Raw genomic sequence first — 24,358 nt, 5'->3', positions numbered from 1 at the left:
CTCACAAAGCTTCAACAAGAAAGTTATATGCTAGTAAATGGAAGAGGTTCTCCTACTGGGCACAAGGGAAAAACATTGACCCTTTCTCTGCCCCAGTCAGTTCAGTTTTGGAATTTCTGGCAGAACTTTTTCAGCAGGGCTCTGCGGCAGCTACAGTTAGAGTCCAACTAACTGCAATATCTAATTTCCACATTGGTGAATATATTCCTAACCTGATGTCACACAAATTGTGTAAAGCATTTCTAAAAGGCACTTGTTTATTGAGACCTCCCATTAAAGAGCCTCCTCCTCCATGGGATTTAAATTTTGTCCTGACTCACCTAACTTTACCTCCTTCGAGCCCTCATCATCTTGTGATCTCAAATTCCTTACTTGGAAAACTATTCTCCTGGTAGCCATTAGATCTGCAAGAAGAGTCTCAGAATTGCAAGCTGTATCCATCATTCCACTATACCTGATTTTCCATAGAGAGAGAGTATCCCTACGTACTAACCCATCCTTCATGCCAAACGTTTGTTCCCAAACCAATCTAAATCAATCTATTGAGCTCCCAGTGATTTTTTCCCAGTCATAGCAACAAGGCAGAGTACAAACTTCAATTGGATGTGCATAGATGGCTTAGGTTTTATCTGCACAGAACTAAAGATTTCAGAAAAACAGATCAATTGTTCATTTCCTTTTCTGAAGCAAAAAAGGCCATGCCAGTTTCAAAAATTACCCTTTCAAATTGCATTACCGTTGTATACTCTTCAGATGACAAGAATTTACCATTCAAAGTTAAGGGCCACTCAACCAGAGCATTAGCAACATCCTCTGTTTACCTGGCCAGATTGTCAATGGACAGTATTTGTGCTGCTGCTACATGGGCAACTCCTCATACATTTATTGCTCATTACAAAGTGGATTTGGTTCCAGTGTGCTCAAAGGTGTTCTACCGTGAGCCACCTGGGGAAAAGGTGCTAGGGACTCTGTCCCATCCAGTAAGAATGAAGGCGAGATAGGACTACATAACATAAAGAAGTTATGTACTTACCATAACGTTCCATGTTTGTTGTCCATCTCACCATTCATTCTTACGACGATCCCACCTTCCCCCAACCAAGGATTCCTAGAAGGCCTAGAGGTGAGGTTTTCCTTCCATACCAAGGAGCTCCTTTGTAGTTTTTTTCCTTATTGTTTCTGTACCTGCAGTATCATTGGTAGTTTTCACAAATTATTTATAGTTGGCAGCAAACAAGATCTGGGGAAATACAGTACTGCATGATGGGATACCTTCCTGCCACAAGCCAAGTTAGAAACTTCGAGCTAGTGTATTCGGCCGAGTCAGAGCCGAGGATCGGCTCCAACCCCCATCCAGTAAGAACAGATGGCGAGATGGACAACAAACCTGGAACGTTATGGTAATTGCATAACTTCTTTTTTCTAGACATTTGCATATTTTGTGGGACAAACTGGAGCTTAAAAATATTATAAGTGAGCAACCTCACCACATATAAGAAACATAAGAACCTTAAGAACATCTTATGGCTACAAGGAGCAGCCTAAGATATGGTTCAGTTGTCAACAAATTAAAAAAAAAGCACATATAAATGTGGAAATTGTATATTTTGCATGTATTTTAATATATGTGTGTGTATATATATATATATATATATATATATATATATATATATATATATATATATAAATATATAAATGCATTAATTTAGCTAGTAATAGAAATATAACATTAAAAACATAAGGGGACTGTAATACCAGTAATCTTGTATATCTGGCAATATATATAATATGTGGCCCTTGACCTTTGAATGGTAAATTCTTGTCATTTGAAGAGTATATAAAGGTAATGCAATTTGAAAGCCAATTTGAAAAGGTAATTTTTGAAACTGGCATGGCCAATCAGAAATTAAAATAATGTATTTGTAGCCATGTCTCAGAGATAAATACTAAAAAGAACACAATGCTTTTTATAAACATATTCTAGAAAATGGTGATAGCAATGTGTGTAAATATGCCGTACTGGAAGTATGCATAGCAGAAATACGAGGTAGTGATGTTATATTGAAAACTGAACTAGCAGAGATGAAGTGGATAATTAGGCTCAAAGCTCATATGCTACCAGGTCCTAATGACATTGTCCCTTTAAAGCCTTTCCTGAAACAAGCATAGTTGTATCTGATGTACATAATATGTCATGTGACTGTTTTTAAGTATATAAGCTACATTAATATTAGTGTTAGTGTTTAACACCTGAGGGAGCCTCTAGGGCGATAGTTTTCAACTTGCGTTTGTATTGGAAATAAATGGTGGTTGTGGTTCCAGTGACTTTGTTTTTTGTTTTATTTCATTGTTGTGATGTTAACTGGATTTGGTGGTGGTTTATTCACTTGTTTTTGGATTCTTCAGAAAACATCTCAGTTGAAGAGCAGAGTCATCCTCATTGCCCCTTATTGGTCTTGTCAGATTTGGTTCCCCTTCCTCCGGCCGCATCTAATTCATCCTCCATGGATTCTGGATCCAATTCCTGATCTTCTGTTTCATCTAACAGATGTGATTAATCCAGACATTTTGGGCCTAAAGTTTGACCGCATGGTTTCTCCAATTCCATTAATAGCTAGACAAATCCAGGCTCTCCTCCCCTGTCCGTCACATCCTATTGTGTTTCCACAAAGCTTCAACTAGGAAGATTTACAAAAGTAAATGGAAAAGATTTGTTATTTGGGCTCAACAAAAAGACATTGATCCATTTTCAGTGTCAGTAGCCAAGGTTCTCTCATTTTTAGCTACTGTTTTTAATGAAGGGGCTAGTTCAACAGTTAAAAATTTCATTGGCTGCTATCTCTAATTTTCATGTTGGAGTTAACAATTTTTCCTTAGCTTAATCTCTACAATGTAACCTTTTTACTAAGCCTCCCCGTTTTAAAGATCCTACTCCACCGTGGGACTTGAGCCTAGTCTTACAAGCCCTGACTCAATTACCATTTGAACCAGCTTCTAAATGTGAACTAAAGTTTTTAACTTAGAAAACAATATTTTGTTAGCTACTACATCAGCTAGGAGAGTTTCAGAACTGCAAGCCATATTCTCTAAACCCCCTTATTTGATTTTCCATAAAGATACACATCTTTTCTTCCTAAGGTGGTGTCAGGATCCAACCTTAATCCATCAGCCTTCTAGTCTTCTTTCCAAATTTCCCAAACAAAGGGGAATGCAGTTTGCATTTGTTAGATGTTCACCGACAGTTGTTTCTATCTGCATAGAACTGACAAATTCAGAAGGTCAGATCAGTTATTTGTTATCCTTTTCAGTATCAAAATTGGGTCCCAAAATAACCTTAGCCAAGTGGCTAACTGATTGCATTTCCTTTGTCTATAATAAATTGAGTTTGTCCCTGCCAAAACTGTTGAGAGCTCATTTAGCCAGATCCATGACAACTTCTTCAGTATTTCTGTCCAGATACAACAATGATATTTGTGCTGTAGCCACTTCGGCAAATCCCCATACTTTTACTGTTCATTGCAAAGTTGATCTGGTCTCTAGTACTCAAGAATATCCTTTTAGAGTCTACCCTGCATTCAAGTAACTGTGAGTCTGTCCCACATGTTGAGGAATGAGTGAAAATTGACCATCAGATAAAGAAGTTGTGTACTCACAATAACGTTCCATCTGTATTGTCCATTGTCATTCTTCCTCAGCTCCCCTCCCTCCATCCCATACCCTTTGTGATTTATAACTTCTGGAAGGATGAGAGGAAAACAGAGGACCCACTTTTCTTCTTTTTGAGCTCCAGATAGTGGTTTCTCACATATACATGATTGTTTAGGAATAAAGAGCAGCAAACAAGATGTGAGGTATGGAGGGAGGCACTAACATTGTGGGTAAGGGAGGAGCCATGAGAGTGTGCAGTAGGCTACAAGCTGTAAAAAGTGGCAGAGTTGGATCAGTGGGTCAGATATGAACCCACATGTTAAGGAAGAATGAAAATGGAAAACACAAATGGAACGTTATGTTGAGTACATAACTTCTTTTTTTCCATTTTTAATCTACCAAGATTGCATCATGGGGCATGTCAACCCCATACACAGCTAGGATTCTTTCTAGTGTGTTCATCTGGACAAAGCTGTGAAACAAATGGAAGCTCACCCATTGCCCGGTACAGTGTGTGAAAGATTTGTGCACTATATAGGCCTGTATTTCTGAAACTTGATATTTCACCTGAATATGACTGCCAACTCCATTTGAAGAACAATACTAATGAAAATGAAATCAGGAAAAGCTGCATGCTCAGGTGAGGGGACAGCAGATACGATCAAGCTGTTGGTGAGTGAGGAGAGAAATGGCTCCTGAGGGAACTTGTAGAAGTATGGAGAGAGAGATATTCCACGTAACTGGAGAATAAGCATCCTAGTGCCAGGAAATAAGAACAAAGGGGGCATTCACAACTGTGGAAAGTATAACTGGATTGATCTTTGTCACCACATTAAAGTGCTATAGAGAGTGATTGATAAGCAAATACACAGAATAGTAAAAAGTAAGGTGGGAGATGAACAGTTCATTTTCAGGTCAGGATGCAGCACAACTGACCCGTTGTTTGCAGGGAGATGGACAGTAGAGAAGACGCTAGAAATGCGGAAAGAGTACAACTGAGCATTCTTAGTCTCGGAGAAAGCATTTGACAGGGTTCCAAGAAAGTTGATTCTGGCAGTCCTGTGATGGCTTAAATTCCCAGAAACCTTGGTAGAATTGGTGTAGGCTATGTACAGGGATACAGTGACAGAAATATGAACAGTGTTTGAACTCACAAAGGGGGGTTTCCATCAGGAGTGGGTGTGCATCAGGGTTGAACTGTAGGCCTGCTCCTGTTCACACTGGTGATGGACTAATTTAGCAAACAGGTTGGAGGGGACAAATCAACAAAGCTGATGCATGCAGGTGATGAGGCATTACAGACAGAGTCTGAGGAAGAACTTTAGCAAGTGATAGGGGAATGATTGAAAAACTGCATGCACATGGGATGGAACTGAGTTCAGACAAGATGGTTGTCATGGCAGCAAGTGGGGAAATCAGAAGGAGCTGAAAATTAAGACAGAAGAGAAAAATTGGAGCAGGTTAATAGTTTTAAGTATCTGAAAGAAGTGGTTGAGAAGGGAAGTGCGAATCAGGATGTGAAAAGTAGAATCGGAGAGGTTGCAGCCAGCTGGCACATTATGCAAGGGGTAACATGACAGAAGAATGCCAAAATGAAAAGTAAGGTGTACAAAACAGTGGTGCAACCAGTACTTCTGTATGGTATAGAAATGTGGGCACTATGGGCAGAACAGTTGAAGTTAGAAGTGATGGACATAAGTGCCAGAGATAGATGGTAGGATGCACGCTGTGGAACAGATGAAATTATATCAGAGTAGATGGTGAAATAGGTCCAACTGCAGAGAAGATCAAACAGAACAGAGTATGATGATTTGGGTACATGTGCAGGAAAACAGATGAGTTGGTGAAGAGAATTTGGAAGAGAGAGGAAGTAGACAAGGGGAGATGAGGACATCCAGCAGAGAGATGAATGGATTGCATGAGTGAACCTGCTACAGTCAGCCATGACTGCTAAAGAAGTTGCACTGAATTCTACCAAATCTCTGCTATAGTTGAAAGATTCATCTATGTGTATGAAGTTCTGCAGAAAATTTTCAAGCACTATCTTACCCAAATATATTACGTGAATAAGCAGAACTGAGAAAAAGCCACTGTGGTGTTAATATTTGCCACAGACAGAAAATAAGGAGACTACGGCACTTCCCAGAGTAAATGTGCCCTCGAAAACAGAGATGTTTTAAGACAAAAATCAGTAGCCGACCCCTTTTCTAGTAGTCCAAACTGGTCATTTGTATGGTTGAGTTCCAAACCAGGATAATAACTGGATATGTTGGCTAGGGTGGGTGGGGCATCTTGCAGATGGTAGGCACTTGAGGTAGTGAGGGGCAGAGCAGCACTGAACGTCTGTTGCAAGACACACCCACAGGTTGTTACTGGACAGCACTTGGAGTGGAGAAAATAAACAGTCTTCAGTAGAGTATGATGCAGCCTTAAGGTGACTCTTATCTCCTCGACAGCCTCCTTACATTGGTCAGAGTTGATCTGGGGGAAGCTAAGTTGGGTTCAGTAGATCCTCTGGGTTCTCTCTTGCTGCCTATCCTGTAACAAAAATGTAACTGAACCAGAAGGCAGAGTTCTAGTAAGCAGTCTGGAGATTAGCAGAATATTGAAATCTTAATAACCCCTTTTCCAGTAAGTTTTGAATATGGGCAAAAGCTTTCCTCCTGTTTACTGTAGAGGCAGGGAAGTTAATAGTCAGGAGTGTGTTAAAAAAATCAGCAATGCTTCCTTGCACCTTGGAAGATTTGATTTTTCACATAACCGAAATGAGAATTATAGTGTACTTCTTGATGAGGGAGTGGGAGACAGCCTGTGCACGACCTCCATCTTAATATTAGAAATAGCCATGTCAGTAAATAATTCAGGTAAGCCCACAGAAACTTAGTGTAACAGAAGGATCTTGGTATGATGCCCAAATGGTTCAAGGCCTTGTATTCAAACTCATCAGTTTATTCTTCCAGACTTTTTTTAACCAAGTTTCTAATTTCAGCATTTACAAAAGTAAACTGATTCTTCCAACTCGTTCTGTTATAAGCACGGTCTGCAATTAATTACTGAAGTTTGCTTAACTTTGTTCACTTCTTAATCTTAAATCAGTAAACTGATATTAGCCAGACAGAGCATTCATTTTTTCCAAGTAATGGTATCCCAGTGTGTAGTATCAGGTGATGAAATTCTGTGATTAAACTTGATCTGCACAGAATTTATCACTTGAAGCTGAAATTAACATTTTTTTTCTGCAATAAGCCCCAAATAGTACTTCACACCAACAGAGCTGAAACAAAACTGTGAGATTATTTACAATGCATGAAGTTGGCTGTTTTTTCTTGTGCAGAAAAAAAAAAGTTTGTGTTTTTTCTTCTGAGAGAATTTCTTGCTTTTAACTTAATATTGGTAGCTTAATTTGGACAGCTGTTTATGTATGATAAATGAAGGATTTGAAGGCTTATATTTTTCTTCTTCTATTTTTTGTGCCAGAGAGAGACCTGCTGCAATACCTATAGAAATTAAAAGCATTGATGACACTTCAAATTTTGATGAATTTCCAGAGTCTGATATCCTAAAACCAACAGGTGAGCTTTAGTTCAGCTTTTTTTGACCTCCAGGTATGTTTTAATTGTTAAGCTGAGAAAGCTAAATCAATTTCATTCCTATTTGGGACAAATGAAGAAACAAGTATTTTTATTTTTTATTACATTTTACCTATTTGTTGATCAGGTAAGTCCATTAGATGAATTGTCCCATTTCAGGGGAGAACATGGAATGCTGTTTAGTCAAGTGATTTGCTCAGAGTTACACAGTAGGCAAATGAAGATGGAAGGAATCAAACCCTGGACACAGGAAGCAGCTCATTAATAGTTTAGAGCTGTAGTCCTCAACACTTAACCATCAGACCAATTTAAACTTCTCTCTCGCATAATATTTTGCTTAACATAACTTCTCCTTCAATGTGCTCACAAACTAATATCCTTCACTCCAATCAGCTATCCTTCACTCCAATCAGCTATCCCATTATTCACCCTTAGACAGCACACACCTGTAACTGCCACGCAGACACAGCACTGTCTGCATGAGATTTGTTTTGATTTTATTGTAAATGTATATTAAAATTGTACATATTCTTTACATTTTTGTTAGCTGATGGTATTGCACAAATGTGCATTTTCATTATACTCTTAACTGTCTCACTAAATGTAATTCTGACTTTCTTTGTATTCCTGGGCTGAAGACTGAAATTGGCCATTTGTGATCAGGGCTCAACCTCACTATACAAATTTTAAGTGAAATAAAGTAATTAAAATTCTCAGGCTCAAACAGTGATTTTGGTATAGAACCTTTTCATGCTTAACACAGAAGACAGAGCAGTGACAGAAGCAGTCACCAAGAGAGAGTAAGACTCTCACAGCTGTGAGGGATCTGTCTTTAAAACCACAGTGAATGTAGGCCCGGGCTTGGGGGATCCTGAGGGAAGCATTGTTCAAATGGTATGTGCAACAGCAACACAACCAACTGTGTGGGGGAGGTCAGCATGGCCATGTTCCTCCCAGACCAGATGCCCAGACAGAATTAGAAACAAGTCAGCAAAATGTTGAGTTCTAGGACTCTCCTTATAGATGGCAATTTCAGCAGAGCCCCTAAGGGTTTGCCTAAATATTGCAGTCTGGAGGCAGTTGGGAATGGTCATCTGTCCGTCCATTGTCTATTACTATTCAGAAAAGATGGATAAGGGCCATTATATCCAGAGGTTACTAATTTCTGTTCCTTTCTGTCCCCATGATTAGCTAACATTCCGTCCTGTCATATGAGAGCAGTTAAAAAAGAGACAACCAGTTTGCTCTAAAAACGAGCTGCCTAGCATGTCCTGCCAGATCAGAGGGAGTCTAATGTTGTTTGAGGGAGTCTAAATCTCAAAATGCACGCACTCGAGGCCCTTCTCAGTATGGAGAACATCGATGTCTGTGCTGTAACTGAAACCTGGTTCAAGGCTCCTGAGAGCACCCCGGCACTATTAGGTTTTACCTCATATCATGCGTTCCGGCCCCAAAACCCGGACCACACCACAAAAGGAGGGGGTGTATCCATATTCATAAAGGATACCCACACCTCCAGGTTGGTGGCAACGCAAGCTTGGAAACCATCCAGGTGCAACTAACCATAGGCAAAACTGCTCTACAAATTGTAGCATGCTACAGGCCACCCTCATAAACTCAGGAACCCCACACAGCCTTTCCTGAAGACACTGGAGAGTATAAATGTATCTCCAAACACCGTCATATTGGGTGACTTCAACTACCCGAATATAGACTGGGAACATTACTCAAGCCCTAACTTTCTAGCCCAACGGTTCCTGGAGTTCATAAATTCAAATGCCATGGAACAGCTAGTCACTGTTCCCACGAGAGGAGAAAATATACTAGATCTCATTGTCACAAACATGGGGACAAAATGTTCCACACCGGAAGTATATCCCTCATTGGTGAGATCTGATCATAAACTAATCTCACTGGAAATCCACATCCCGCCCCCACCCCAAACAAAAAAGACCATAGTGAAGAACTTCTCTAAAGCAAACTTCACACTACTCAAGACTGGTATGGTATCCTTCAAGGCCCCTGAGCCAGAGAAAACCACAACCCAAGCTGCGGAAGCCCTTACAAATGCCTTCTATGAACACCTCCAGGACTGCATGGATCAGGCAATCCCAAATAAAACCAAGACTCTTTCCACAAAGGGCAAACGTCCAGTCTGGTGGACCCCAGCCATTAACAAACTTTACAATAAGAGGAGAAAGCTATTACATGATGGAACAAAATCCATAAAAGGGAAGTCACCCCTGATCATTATTAGTAAAAAAATACGAGCACTCATAAAATCAACCAAGGCCAATTTTGAGATAAAAATTGCCATGGATTCAAAGGACAATCATAAGGCCTTTTTCAGCTATGTTAGGAACCTATGTGGAAACTCCCAGGTATGCTCAGAATTAGTCCAAAATGATACAAAAATCACTGAACCCACAGACATTGCCAACATACTGGCAGACAGGTTCAGTGCAAACTTCACCCCCCTCTCCCCCCCTAAAGGAGAGATAACTATCCCAGCAGAGTGTAGCCTCCCGGACATCTCAAATGCGCAGGTGAAAGCTGCTCTCTCTAAAGCTAAAAACACAGCATCAGTGGGACCGGATGGTGTCCCCGGCTGTGTGCTACACGAGCTAAATGAGGAATTAAACCCGCACATAAGGCAGCTGATTAATCTCAGCCTTACCACAGGATACGTGCCCAAGGAGTGGCGTACGGCAACTGTGGTCCCACTCCACAAAGGCGGCACCTCTACGGACCCTGGTAATTACCGCCCCATAAGCTTAACAAGTCTAGTCTGCAAAGCTATGGAGAGGATCATAATGGAGCTCATAAACAAAGATATAGGGGACTTGCAGACATTGGACCCGACCCAGTTTGGCTTTGTCAAGGGAAGATCATGCCTTTTGAACTTGGTCGACTTCTTGAAACAGTCACCAAGGCCATTGATGAGGAAAGGCAGTCCATACAGCCTACCTTGACCTTGCAAAGGCTTCGACACAATACCCCACTCGGGTATTGTAGAAAAACTTACCAGCTTAAATGTAAACCCATATGTCACAAGATGGGTTGCAAACTGGCTTAAGGACAGAACCCACAGGGTTAGAGTTGCTGGCGCTCTGTCAGACTCCAAGCCGGTCACAAGTGGTGTCCCACAGGGCTCGGTCCTTGGCCCCCTATTGTTCGGCATCTACTTCTCAGAAGTACAGGCCAACATGGGAGGACTTTGGCTGACAAAGTTTGCAGGCGACTGCAAACTGGGCCATAGTGGAAAGTGCATCGGACACGGATATCCTTCAGAAGGGACTCACGGAAACAGATAGCTGGTGCCAGAGCCATGGCCTGAAGTTAAACGCCAAAAAAGTATAGTCATACCCTTCGGGAAAAACAAGGTAACCCCAAGCTACCATATAGGTGGCAATCCACTAAGCACAGAAGAGGTTATCAGGGACCTGGGGACCCAGGTTGACAGTGGCCTTTCTTTTGACACTCACATTGCTAAAGTGGTTAGAAAGACCTTCTACATTGCCCACCTGATCATGAAGGATTCACATCCAGATCTAGTGAGGTCATTGTTCCCCTGTACTCTTCACTTATCAGACCAATGATCGAGTACAATGCCCCATTCGGGATGTATCTCACCCGACATCTGCAGCAATTGGAGAAACCCCAAAGTTCCTCACCAAAGGATAAAGGGACTCCAAAATCTGTCATATGCTGCCAGATTGAAGAAACTCCAGCTCTATTCAGTCGCATACCGTCTGCTCAGAGGTGACATGTGCCTGACATACAAGGCCATGTCCAACCCGAATTAATGGACATGCTCCACCTCAAAAATCCAAATCCACCAAAACCACTAGAGCAAGCGACTTAAACCTTAGCACGGATATAAATAGGGCGTGCTGGAGGGATAGATTTATCACTCAGAGACTCCTATGCTGTGGAATAAAATCCCGGTCCATGTGAGGCAGAGCACCTCGCTGACTCTGTTCAAGAGAAATCTAGACCTGTGGATGGGAGATCGTAGGTTTACCCCGGGAATCATATCTGTGTCACTGCTGGACAGAGGCACAACAAACTAATGGGCACAGTATTTTTTCATATAAGGGGTGGCGTAAGCCACAAAAATTTGGGCTAGGCTTATAAATGCCTTAGGGCAGATAGCCTAGTATAAACCTATGAACCTATGAACCTATAATGTTTGAGACTTTTTTTTTTTTTTGTTTCAGAAACCAAAAAAAAATCTAAAGGACCTCAAACTAGAAGCCAACAGCTTTCAGTTTTGGGTTCTTCCATTCAAACTCGCCACAGTCCTGAGGGTGTTTATCAAATGCAAGGCAACAGCACACTAGAGGTTGCAAGAGCCATAAGTGGGTTCCCTTCTTGGATGAATGACTGTGTGCTCTGCTAACATTAAGCTGTATACTGAATTTTTCGGACACTTTACAGCACAAGTTCCATTACTAAGGCATAACATTGAATACAGCAAAGGGTGTTCTGCAGTTGAACAAAGCGATCCCTCAAGCATCAGTTGCCCAAAATGCATTATGCTAAGGAGCAGAACACTGACTACTGTTCTGTATTGGAAATCATTGTTGGTGAGATTTCTAAGTGATTGCTGGCAGTAATGGCTTTTTTAGGAGATTGTTTTGCTTCTTTGAGTTAGTGTGACTGTGGAGGTAGGATATATAAGTTTGGGAGTCAGCGGTGCAGTGGGCTTATTTCTGCATTTCTGATCGTCTGGGTTTTGTTGTTCAACATTTTGTAGTATAACCCAATACAAAATTTAAAACCCTCACAGACCATGGTGTTCATAAGTTGTCTGTTGGACACTAGTCTAATCATTTTCTTTACCACATAAATGGGTTATTGCTGTTCAATTCTGTTACTTTAGTGGACCTTTGCCCCAGCTCATCTGTGTTTTAAAGCTTTAGGCTGATAGCTGTCAGTGTATTCTTGGCTCTCCTCGACAGTCACTGGATATTGAAGACTCGGTGGTATCCAAATTTCACACTGTCACAACTTAAGCTATCCAATACTTGCAAATCTCATCTGCATTGTTTATACACACCCCAAATTCCAGACCTCTTTGTAGGCACTCCCTTTCATCTACTGATCCGGCACTGTGACAGCCTCCATGGACACCTCAGCATTGTAAGGGCACTGTCAAAACAGAATGGTCTAGGGTATATGGTCGTAACTAGAAGCCACCTTGCACATCCAAGTGTGGAAGATGACAGCAGAAGTTCTTACTTTGTAAGCCCTTCAGGACTCTGTCTTGTCTTGTGTATTGGCTAGTCACAGGTAAAATGTGGTTATAGTATGGCAATTAAGCAAGCAGGTCAGAAATAATTCATGCTCTGTGTTGCAAGGCCTTGACAGAATGGAAATGGGTGGGTTATTGATGCATTTTCTTATTGCAGCCTACATCCTGGAATAAGTCAGTTTCTGGCAGACAGGCTTAGTTGTTGCTTATTCATGCTTTGAGAGTGGTCCCTGATCTGGACATTTGCCTTGGAGGCAAAGCAAAATAAGAAGATTATACAAGAGCAGGTGAACTGGGCTTACTTGGCTTGCAGTCCATGGTGTGAGGGACCCTTTTCAGATCTGTTTCTAACTGTTCTGGATTTTTTTTTTGGGGGGGGGGGGGGGCGGTGCCCAAAGTCATTCATCTCTCATTAATTTTAAATTGTTGTCTGGGGCATCATAAAGATTCATTGCCATCCTTAAATGAATAGCCTTCCTTAAAGGGCCCTTTGCTTATCAGACCTCCTTTAAAGAACCCTGTTCTTCTCTGGAACTTGAATTTTACGCTAAAGAAACTTGCATTGCCCCCCTTTTAAGCTGACACCTAAGGCACAACTGAAGTATCCTTCATAGAAGACTTTCTAGCAGAAGTCACTTCATCCTGCCATATATCAGAAATTCAGGCAGTTTCTACTGCCATTCCTTATTTGACCTTTAAAGATGATGATTTTATGCACCATTTCTCCTCAAGGTAACTTCAGAGATGAACCTGAATTTAACCTTGCAGAGTCTTCCCATTTTGCACAAAATTTGTGTTACACTGCCTAGATGTACATTGGCAATTACACATTAGAAAAGACACACACAAACAATGAACTAGGCTCACCCAGACTCTGCTACAGTTTGCTGTGAGGGAAATGTTAGTTTGCTTTTTATTGGTTGTATTTTGTATTTTTTTCTATTTTGTGTACTGTGATTTGTTTTCTTTACACTGTGTTTTACTTGTATTCTGCTTTTAACTACATATTAAAACTTGAAAAGAGACCACGGCTCTGTCTCTTGAGTCAGGCAGAATTTTTTTCCGACCCTCCCACCCGGTTACTGTTGTGTTCTTAAACACCACTGTCTTTCTAGTTGCCTGCCCCTTATGTTAATTTGACCACATATCTCATTTTTTCTCTGCTTTTACTGGCTGGTGTGAGTAAGCACAAAATTATCATTTTGTGAAATCACTCCCCTTCTGCTATTTAAATTTACTGGCCATCCTACTGTATTCCATAGTACCAGAATACAAAAGTGACCACCCCCTTTCAATCTCTCTTGCTGTTTTAAAAATAGTAACTCTCCGCTAAAGTTTAACTTTTTAGACAGGTAAAACTTAAGTTACCAAATTTCACATCTAACTCCCGTAGTGCACACTGCAGTGTTTAGGATAAACCATTTTTTTTCATCTTACCTTTAAGCATCTATTGCAAGACCAGTTATTGAAGAGCCCACATTCTGCCTTTTAGTAGTCATCTTGGGATTATGCTTCTGTTTTCTCATGGTGAGAGAAGGAGTGCAGTTACATTATTTCCTGGAGACTGCTGATCAGAAAGCTTAATAACTGCTTTATAGGTGACAGCTTGGAATCTGTGCTTATATTCTGGTCTTGGTGAGAGAAGCAGCAGAGTGCATTGATTCCTGACTCTCTCTTGTTGGAGAGTGACTGTCTGTGCTTAATGTACCTGATTGGTCTGGTTGCTATTTGAGGCATCTGCCAGAAAAAGGCTACAAGCCTGCAGACCCTTGCATCATCTGGGACAAGACTGTGGATCACCAGAGGCCATGGCCTGCTTCTCTTCTTGGGATTAGTGCTAAAATTTTGCTTCTGGTGAGAGAAGAAGCAAAGGAGTATTGTATCCCAACAGAGTGAAGCTGTGCTGAGACACGCATTAGTAGTTGCCAGGCAGTAGCCGCCTCTTTTCTTCATTCTTGACAAGCTAATTCTTTATTTTTCAGTAAGTACTGCTTGATTTCTTTCTAACTTCAGAATATCTGCCTAAATACTTAATCCTTAAATTTTCAGCGTCTACGTATTATTTCCCCTCAAGTGTTTGGCAGTGCTCTGTACAGACTCAAACACCTCAAGTGACATTTTTCCTGTAAAAAGAATATGTAAGAAAACAGCTCCAGTACTTGGTAATAATGACTATCCCTTCTGGCACGTCTAAAGGTCAGTTTCTTGTGCTTTCTCCTATTAACCTGGTGAACTTGGGCATTCTGAGGCAGTGTAACAACTGCCTCATGTACACAGACAACCCTCTCCTCTTACCTCCCAACACTCAGACTTGTGAGAGATGCACTTATATGTCCACATTGGAAGCCATGCACTCTCAAGCCAAGACCGGAATAGCTGGTCAAGAGGAGAAGGTCAACACCTGCATCACACTGCATGCAACACACAGCCCTTCAGAACACCCACCATCGCAGCTCTCGCATAAAAACACAAACCACACACCCATCTTAGCAGAGGCTCTCAATAGAATTCTACCCAAACAGAAGGGACCTCCAAGGCAGAAACGCAGTCAACCAACACAGCACAGCACAAACCACAAGACACATAGCTCACCTACACAGTGTGCCCCTCAACCTAAGCCCCGAAGGCAAAACAGCTTGCCCAATACACTAATCATAGGTGACTCGATAGTGAAGCACACTGATGTCCCACTCACTAGGTTGAATAAGGAGAAGGTAACAGTCAGCTGTCTATCGGGTCCCAGAATCTGACACAACGCACTCACTCAGGTCACTGCACAAGTACAAGTATGACTCTGTCACTGTCTATGTGGGTGTGAATGACCTGAGACGCACCTCCCTGGACTACATGAAGAGACATGGAGGTGCTCTTGGATTATGTGGCCCAGGTAGATGTTCTTCCTGTGTCACTATTGCAGTCATTACGTTTGTGTTATCTGCCTGCAGGTAGTCCTCCGCCAGCCTGAATATCAAAGTCTTGAGTCCTGCGACGGATGCTGTCTCATCTTCCATGACATCAGGTAGTCAGGGGTATAAAGCATGCAGTGTGATGCAGGTGTTGACCTTCTCCTCTTGACCAGCTAGAAATTTTCGATGTCCTTCAAGAATGCAACTGCAGTCCTTACATATGGGTTGTCCTGCCTCAGGCAGCCCTTCGGTCGGCCGGATTCCAAAGTCTGGGTCCGGCGTCGGCTGATGTCGCCTCTTCCCAGACGTCAGAGCGACTGGGGTATAAAAGCATCAGTCGACGCCATCTTCTTCAGTCTTTCTTGCCGTGCGGTGCCCGAAGCAGAAGCAGTTCGCAAGTGCCAGTCGGTCAGCTCCTGTGTTTTCAGTTACCGAAGTCATCAAAAAGCTAAGTACCCCGTTGGGTAACCTTTTCTTGCCTCAGCTGATGTCAGATAAAACTGCAAAAGTTAATAACTGTTTGTCTTGTGGTAAACAAATACCTCATAAGGACTTCCATTCTTACTGCCTTCCCTGCCTTGGCCCAGACCACGGCGTCGCGGCCTGTGCTTGCTTCAATAAGCGCACTCTCAGGCGCCGGGCAGAATTTGCTGTAGACTTTTTTGGGGAAAATTACTCCTATATCATGCCGTCGGAACAACCGACATCACTTATTTCCAAAAAACGGAAGGACCGGGACCGACATTCTCTGCCCGCGACTTCCACCGACACCACGCCAAAACCTACCGCGAGTGCATCAGTCTCCTCGGAGGCGGTAATTCAACCGCTCCAGACCAACGACACCGCTTTACCGCACACTTCGGTCCCGGAGGCTTCCTCTGTGCCGGTTGTTGATTTTCCTCCTGAAACCGAAACCCAAGTTTTGGCTGACACCATACCGGTGGACAAAGTTACTCCTGCACGTGGGGCAGCTAGGCCTCCAGTGTTTATGTCCATCAAGGCCTACACACGTGCTAAGGCTGCCAACCAGGCTAAGTCTCTCCCTCCTAAATCTTTTTCTCAGGGTCCCACTTCTGATAAACAGATCTTGACTTTAGCTGCAGATCTTATTTCATTACTCAGAGGCTCTCAGGCTCATCCAGACAGAGGTTCTCAGCCGCCTGCAGACAAAAGGCCTAGGGTTGAGCAGACAGATACCTTTTCCTCAGATGAAGCCTCTGGCAATTCAGGTCATTCAGATTCCCAGGAAGAATCCTTCCAGGCCTACGAGGATTCTGATGCTGATGAATCTATTCCCTCTGCCTCACCTCCTGAGGATATTTCTTTCGGGGAAATTTTCCACTCCATGAGAGAGCATTTTCAGTGGCAGGGCCAGGATTTCTCCGACTCCAGGAAAAGGCTTCGTACTTTCCTTAAGTTACCCCAGCACAGGCCTTTAGCTATTCCACCTGTGTTAGATGTATTGGATGATGTGTACTCAGACTCGAGTGCTTCCCCTGATTCTCTCCCTCCTGCTCCTGTCAAGCCAGACAGATATTACAGGGTTCCTGAAACTCATAAACATCTCTTTAAGGCCCACTCTGTTGACATAGAAACTATTTCCCAGGGGCCCAAGGGAGTGGCCACTTCCACGGCCAAAAATCCTTTGCCCGCTGACAGGGAATCTAGGTCCCTGGAGAGGTGGGGCAAAAAAGTTTATACCTCAACCACCCTTGCCATGAGGGCACTTAACTGTCTTTTTCATATGTTTCAGTATCAGGATTTCTTGATGGATGATTTGCAGAAAAAGTTAGCCTCTCCTGAGCCTTTAGATAGAAAGGCCTTGCAGGATTTGGTTCATAATACTCAGCAGGTTAGCAAGCATTTTCTACAGTGTGGTTATGATGCATTGGAAGCTTCATGTAGGGCAGCTATGACAGGGGCTGTCATTCGTAGACATGCTTGGTTGAAAGAACAGGCATTGCCAGATCATGTTAAAGTAAAGCTTCTAGATGCACCTCTGGAAAAACACAAGCTATTTGGTGCTAATGCTCGGGATGTGTTGAAATCAATTGAGGAAAAGGCTAAATCAGTACAAACAGTCAAAGATTTCCTCCAGGTTCAGCCACCAAGGTTCAGCAGGAATTGGCCTTCGAAGAATTGGTCCTTTCCAGACACTGACAAGTTCCAAAGGGGAAAAAACAGGTGTGCTCGAGGTAGAGGGCAATACCGAGGCTCCTACAGGGGGCGCCAATGGCAACCGACTAATCAGAGAAGTGGCGCAGGGACTTCTGTTGCTCCACAGGGACAATCACAATGACTTGACTTTGACACCGCCGACCAAGGCTCAAAGAGAAGCACCTTTAGGCGGAAAATTATCCTTATTTTCAAGAAATTGGCACGTTTTAACAAAGGACAAATGGATTCTGGACATAGACAAAGGTTACAGGTTCCACTTCCATGCCTTACCAACAAGACAAGGCATGCCAAACCTGCCACAAAATCAAAGGGCAGAGGCACTCATACAGGTTTCAAAGCTGCTACAAATCAAAGCAATAGAAAAGGTTCCTCCTCAGGAACAAGGCCAGGGATTCTACTCAAGACTGTTCCTTGTTCCAAGAAAAGAAAAGCAATGGAGACCTATAGTGGACTTGTCCGCTCTAAACACTTTTCTCATTGTGCCAAAATTCAAAATACTGACGTTACAACAACTTCTTCCCATGTTGGGCAAGGGGTCTTGGCTGGTTACTCTGGACCTCAAGGAGGCATACCTGCATGTCCCAATCATACACAGTTGCAGAAGATACCTCAGATTTCTTGCAGGGTCAGAGCATTATCAATTCTCAGCATTGCCTTTTGGCTTATCTACTGTGCCCAGAGTATTCACGAAATGCCTGGCATCAGTAATTGCACACTGCAGACTCCAGGGGATACAAATATACTCTTACCTGGACGACTGCCTTATACAAGCGGACAGCAAGCAAACCTTGATAAGAAACTTGAACTATGTCATTCACTTACTACAGGCTTTGGGATACACAGTCAGCATTCAAAAATCAAGACTACTGCCATCCCAACAAATAATTTTTCTAGGAGCCAAACTGGACACAAACTCACAAATGGCTTTTCTCACAGAAGAAAAACAAGAACAATTACCAGATTACTTCAAAAGCCTAGCAAAGCTCACCCAGATGACTGCAAGGAAAACCCTGCAGGCTCTGGGTTTCATGGCATCTTGCATTCTTCTGATTCCACTGGCAAGACTACACATGAGAAAAATACAATGGTACCTAAAAAGTTTATGGTCTCAACACAGCCACAACTTAGAAGCAATTATTCCACTCATTCCATGTCTACAAAAGGAATTTTTGTGGTGGGCACAAGCAAGCCAGCTAAACAAAGGCATGTCTTTCAACAAAGCTCAAACAAGCCAAACCATTACAACAGACGCCTCAGATCATGGATGGGTGGGCGCGCATGGAGGACTGATGCATTCAAGGGCAATGGGCACCCCGGGAAGTGCATCTACACATCAATCAAAAAGAGATGTTGGCTGTGATTCATGCAATCGAGGCCTTCGGAAAATTTCTTCAGCAAGGTCAACTGCTAATAAAGACAGACAACACCACTGTTATGTGGTACATAAACAAACAGGGAGGCACTCATTCTTACCTCCTCTGCAGGCTAACAATGACTCTTTGGGAAAAGGCCCTGAAACTGAACATACAGTTGCAATCCCAGTTTGTTCCAGGCAAGGACAATGTTCTGGCGGACAATCTAAGCAGAAACATCTTGGATCCGCACGAATGGATGTTGCATCCAGACATTTTTTCACAAATAACTCATGCATGGGGAGGCCGGACATAGACCTCTTTGCCTCACACCTCAATCATCATCTGAAGAAGTTCTGTTCGAGGACACACCATCCTCAAGCCTGGAGAATGGATGCTCTCTCCTTCAGCTGGAACTCTCTAACAATCTATGCATTCCCACCTCTACCATTAATGACCAAGGTGTTACTGAAGATCAAAGCAGAACAACCGAAAGGCATTTTGATAGCTCCAGACTGGCCAAGACAGCACTGGTATCCATTACTAAGGAGCATAACTCGCACCAAGCCTTGGCCCCTGCCTCAATGGCCTCTGCTTCTGACTCAGCACAATTACAGGGCGTCTCATCCCAACCTGCAAACATTACAGCTGACGGCTTGGAGGGTTCAATGACTTCTCCCCATATCTCTCTTTCCAAGAAAGTTCAAGAGATCTTACTGGAAGCATGCAGACCTTCCACCAGAAAAACTTACTCAGCCAAATGGAAGAGATTCAGCATCTGGAATGCCAGCAAGGGTCAGGATGCATCAGTAATGAGCATCCCACAGATACTAGAATACTTGGCAGAAATGCTACATAATGGCCTTTCATATTCTTCCATAAAAATACACGCTTCAGCAATTTCAGCAAAATACAACAGTGATCCACCTGTGTTTTCACATCCTTTGCTAAGACAGTTTCTAAGAGGGATTAAGAATATCAAACCTCCCAGAAAACCACCAGTGCCTGCATGGGACCTCAACTTCGTGTTGGAAAAATTAACTCTCCCTCCTTTTGAGCCAGCAGCATCTTCAGAATTGCAATTTCTCTCCTGGAAAACAGTTTTCCTGTTGGCAATTACCTCAGCAAGAAGAGTCTCGGAGATACAGGCCCTCATGGCAGTACCTCCATTTCTCATTTTTCATCAGGACAGAGTTTCTTTAAGAACCAATCCTTCATTCATGCCAAAAGTGATATCCAGGGTGTCTCTAAATCAAGCAATTCACTTGCCTACCTTCTTTCCCAGTCCTCAAAATAAAGGAGAAAAGCTGCTGCACACTTTGGACATACACAGACAATTGCGCTACTACTTGGACAGAACAAAAGCCAACAGAAAGTCTGACCAACTATTTGTAGCTTACGCTGCTGGAGTACAAGGAAAGGCAATTTCCAAACAAACAGTTTCAAAATGGATTGGACACTGCATCAGATTCTGTTACTCTTTCCATGGAAAAGGTGTGCCAGCCAATATCAGGCCACACTCCACCAGAGCTATAGCCACCTCCACAGCCTTTTTAAGAGGGGTGGCTACAAAGGACATTCTAGAAGTTGCTACATGGAGCTCCGTGCATACATTTTCCAAACACTACAACCTGCCTTTATATTCCAGATCCCGAGCAGGCTTTGCTTCAGCAGTCCTGCAGGGCGTTTTAGCTACACCATCTTTATCTTAGATCCTACCACCCCCAGCTTGGCTATGGTATTCAACCCATATGTAAGGATTGCAGTTGCATTCTTGAAGGACATAGTACAGTTTTGTACCTACCATAAATGTAGATGTCCGATAGATATGCAACTGCAGTCAGGTTTTCCCTCCCTCCTACCCCTCTGTAAATTATCCTTTTTGGGTCCACTCCCCTTTTCCAAATTAGCTGGGGAAACCTATTATGGTGTATCTGTTTATTACTGTTGTGCATGTCTGGAATTTTTTATCCAGTCTCTAATTTTTAGCCTTCTTTGGAGGGCACCTGGCATCTGGGGCAAGAAACACTGAAGAAGATGGCATCGACTGATGCTTTTATACCCCAGTCGCTCTGACGTCGGGGAAGAGGCGACATCAGCCGACGCCGGACCCAGACTTTGGAATCCGGCCGACCGAAGGGCTGCCTGACGCAGGACAACCCATATGTAAGGACTGCAGTTGCATATCTATCGGACATCTACATTTATGGTAGGTACAAAACTGTACTTTTTCGAGTTTCAGAACCGTAGACTTCAAAAAAGCGAAGTACCCCGTTGGAGATCTTTTTTCTTGCTCTAAACCGATGTCAGTAAAAGTTAACAATTGTATTACCTGTGGATAGCAAATACCTCAAAGATTTTCAATTGTACTGCATTGTTTGCTTAGGCCCAGACCATGACGTCCCTCACTGTCTGTTTTGTGCCTTATTCAATCCTCAAACTATTCGTTGTCTGTCCATTTTTGCAGCAAACTATTTCAGTACTCTGTTTAATTATCCAGACATGGCTTTGGTAAGCCGTCCGACTACCGACATTCCGAAAAAACGTAAAGATAAAGACAGAGACAGACCGCATAGGTCCAAAGCTGCTGACGACACTTCCGTTAAGCTAGTCGCCAGTTCGCCAGTACCCAGTGAGGCGCTTTCTCAGCCCCTGATACCCACTACTTCAGATTCGCAGGCCTCTACTGAGATGCATTCGGAGTCTGGTGTGCCACGAGATGCTTCTTCGACTGTGGAACCTGCGGAACCTGTGGATGTCTGTACCTTGGATGGGTCCATAGCCGCTGTGCAGGCACCGGCTTCTGAGGGTGTATTCAGGCCTACGGACTTGCATTTCAAACCGACACCATCTTCTTCAAGGCCTAAAACTCGACTTATGCCTAGAAAACCGATGTCCAAACTGCACCGTCAGGCCCATATGTCTAAAAAAACAAATGATAAGAATGGCTGAAGGCCTTATTACTTTAATTAGGGGAAGCCAGCCTTCTCCCTCTAAGAAACCTAGAATTGATTTTCCTTCTGATTCTTCTGATCAGGATTCTTAAATTTCTGTTTCTTCTGATTACCAGGATTTGCCCTTATCTACTTATGAGGATTCTGATGCAGAGGACTCTATTCCCTCTGCTTCCCCTCCAGAAGATTTTTCTTTTGGTGAAACCTTGCACACTCTTAGGGAGCATTTCCCCCTGGGAAAGCCAGGATTACTCAGACTCCAAAAAGAGGCTTAGGGAATTCTTACTCCTACATCAACACAGGCCTTTAGCTGTCCCTCCTGTCCTGGACATTGTAGATGATGCCTTCTTGGAATCTAGCCTGGCCCCAGACATTTTACCTCTGGCTCCCAGGAAACCTGACAGGTATTAGAGTACCTGACTCTCAGAAGTTCCTTTTCAAGAATCCTACTGCAGACCCAGAGACCATTTCCCAGGGACCTAAAGGCATTAAGGCTACTACCAAAAACCCTACCCCCTCTGATAGAGATTCTAGGGCCTTGGACAGGTGGGGTAAGAAGGTATACACTTTCTGCTACTTTGGCCATTAGGGCCTTAAACTGCCAGATGTAATGGGATCCTATCTCGCCTACATTCATAACTGATGGGTTCGGAGCCGATCCATCAGCTCCGACTCGGCCTCTGTATAGTAGAACGAAGTCTCTAATTGGCTGGGCTACCCCTTATCCCAGAATGTACCACGCCTGCTTCCCCAGATCTCGTTTGCCGCTTTTCAAGCTAGACGTGGTCTCAACTTGGCTGGAGCCAAGTGTTTTTTTTTGTTACTTTTTGGTCTTTTGACCTAGGGTTTTCTTCACTAATTTAACAAACAGCTGTTTTAACAGCTTTACATGTGTGTGTGAACCTTTTTCAGTGTGATTGGTATTTTCTCTATTTACCGGGCAAGGCCCGTTGAAGTTAGAGGGCCCTTGCCCTTATTTGTGAGTCAATGTGTTGATTTTTGCTTACTTGTAGGTTTGTTTTTTGCCCTACTGTACGTCCTGCTTTATCGGGCTAAGCCCGTTTTAGTTAGAGGGCTTCTGCCCGTTTTGTGTTCTGTATCTCGGGCCAGTCCCGTTTTTGAGTCAAGGGCTCGTGCCCTACTTTAAGGTTACTTTTTGTGGTGAAAAATAGTTGTGTGACAGGATGTCAAAAGAGCAGAAGTCTGGTTTTAAAAAGTGCACCAAGTGCAACTACAAAATGTCTATTACTGATAGCCATGCTGTTTGCGTATATTGTTTAGGACCGAAACATTTGCAGGAAACATGTAGTGTTTGTCATGCTTTTTCCTCTAGAGTCCTTCAAGAACGTAAAAATAAATTGATCCTTAAGGGCCTTATTAAGCCCTCCTTTGAGGAAACTTTGGCTTCTCCTTCCTCTCCAGCTTCTAAAAAGAAAAGGTCGTCGGCTCCGACCAGTCCGTCGGAGCAGACTTCCAAGAAGCATAGGTCGACCTCTTCTTTCTCGGCTCCAATGGCTTCGGAGCCTCGGGTGGAAGGGTCTGCCTCGATACCTCTTTCCTCGGCTCCATTTGTGTCGGAGCCGCAGGTTGGGGGATCGAGAGGCAAATCACCTGCTTCGGCTCCTTTGGTCTCGGAGCCGTTGGAGGTGTGCAGCTCAGACTCTCCCCCCCGGCCCCGAAGTCCCCTTCGGCGCCGATGCTTATTCATACGGTTCCGGATCCGGTGCTGATGGTGTTGGAGCCGTTTTGGAGCCGGTCCCCTGGTCTGTCGGAGCCGAGAGAGAAGTCGTCTCGGCCCCCATCTATTTCCTCTAAATCCTCCAGGTTGTCCCCGGTTTTTGCAAAAATGGTCTCTGCTCCAGCCCTCTCTGCTCTGGAGCCGGTTCCCACTTCGCATCAGATTCCTCCTCCATCCTCCTCGGAGCCATTGGAGTCAGTGATGGTAGAGCGGAGCAGAGTTGTCCAGTCGGAACCGAGACTCCCTCTGAGCTTCTCTGTTCCACCCATCATTCCTACCCTGTCCTCGGCGTCAGGGTTCGGTACCGGGACTTCCTCGGTCGGGGCCGAGGGGAACACTTTGGAACTGGTAGCTTCGGTGCCTAGTCTTCCCCTCGGAGCGTCGACCGCAGGGATTCCCGGTACCGTCGTGGTCTCTCAGCCAGTGTCCTCCATAGAGTCTGGAGGTCCTGCTTTTGAGGCCATGAGGAGTGCGCTGGCCATGTCCTTGCCGGCTCAGCAAGTCTCTACCTCACCGTCCTTAGACTTGGGAACTGGTGCTTCTGGTGTGCTTCATTCCCACGACAGTGGGGCCCCAGGGCCTGAGGATACCCCCTTGGGGGGTTCCCTTCTCCCGGGAGGTCCTTCTGAATCCGCTTCAGATGAACCTCCAAGAAAAAATTGTGCAAGAGGAAGCACATTGACTCCCAGGATGAGTCTATCACATCAGATACTGACCTCGATGATGCGGAGGGGT

At 43.6% G+C, this 24,358-nt stretch overlaps 1 protein-coding gene across 1 annotated transcript in view; it reads left to right on the top strand.

Annotated features, from left to right (window-relative positions):
• The window catches only part of STK38 (serine/threonine kinase 38), a 1,097,533-nt gene that overhangs the window by 921,038 nt on the left and 152,137 nt on the right, over positions 1 to 24,358 (top strand). The window contains exon 15 of the mRNA XM_044076623.1: positions 7,126 to 7,220. Coding sequence (XP_043932558.1) covers positions 7,126 to 7,220 — 95 coding nt within the window. The remainder of the gene's footprint in view (positions 1 to 7,125; positions 7,221 to 24,358) is intronic.

Source organism: Protopterus annectens, chromosome 7.part0 (assembly GCF_019279795.1).
Source record: "Protopterus annectens isolate FY-2018-M chromosome 7.part0, PAN1.0, whole genome shotgun sequence".
Taxonomy (NCBI): Eukaryota; Metazoa; Chordata; order Ceratodontiformes; family Protopteridae; genus Protopterus; species Protopterus annectens.
The sequence above is the reverse complement of the archived record's forward strand: the minus strand, read 5'-3'. Positions and strand labels throughout refer to the sequence as shown.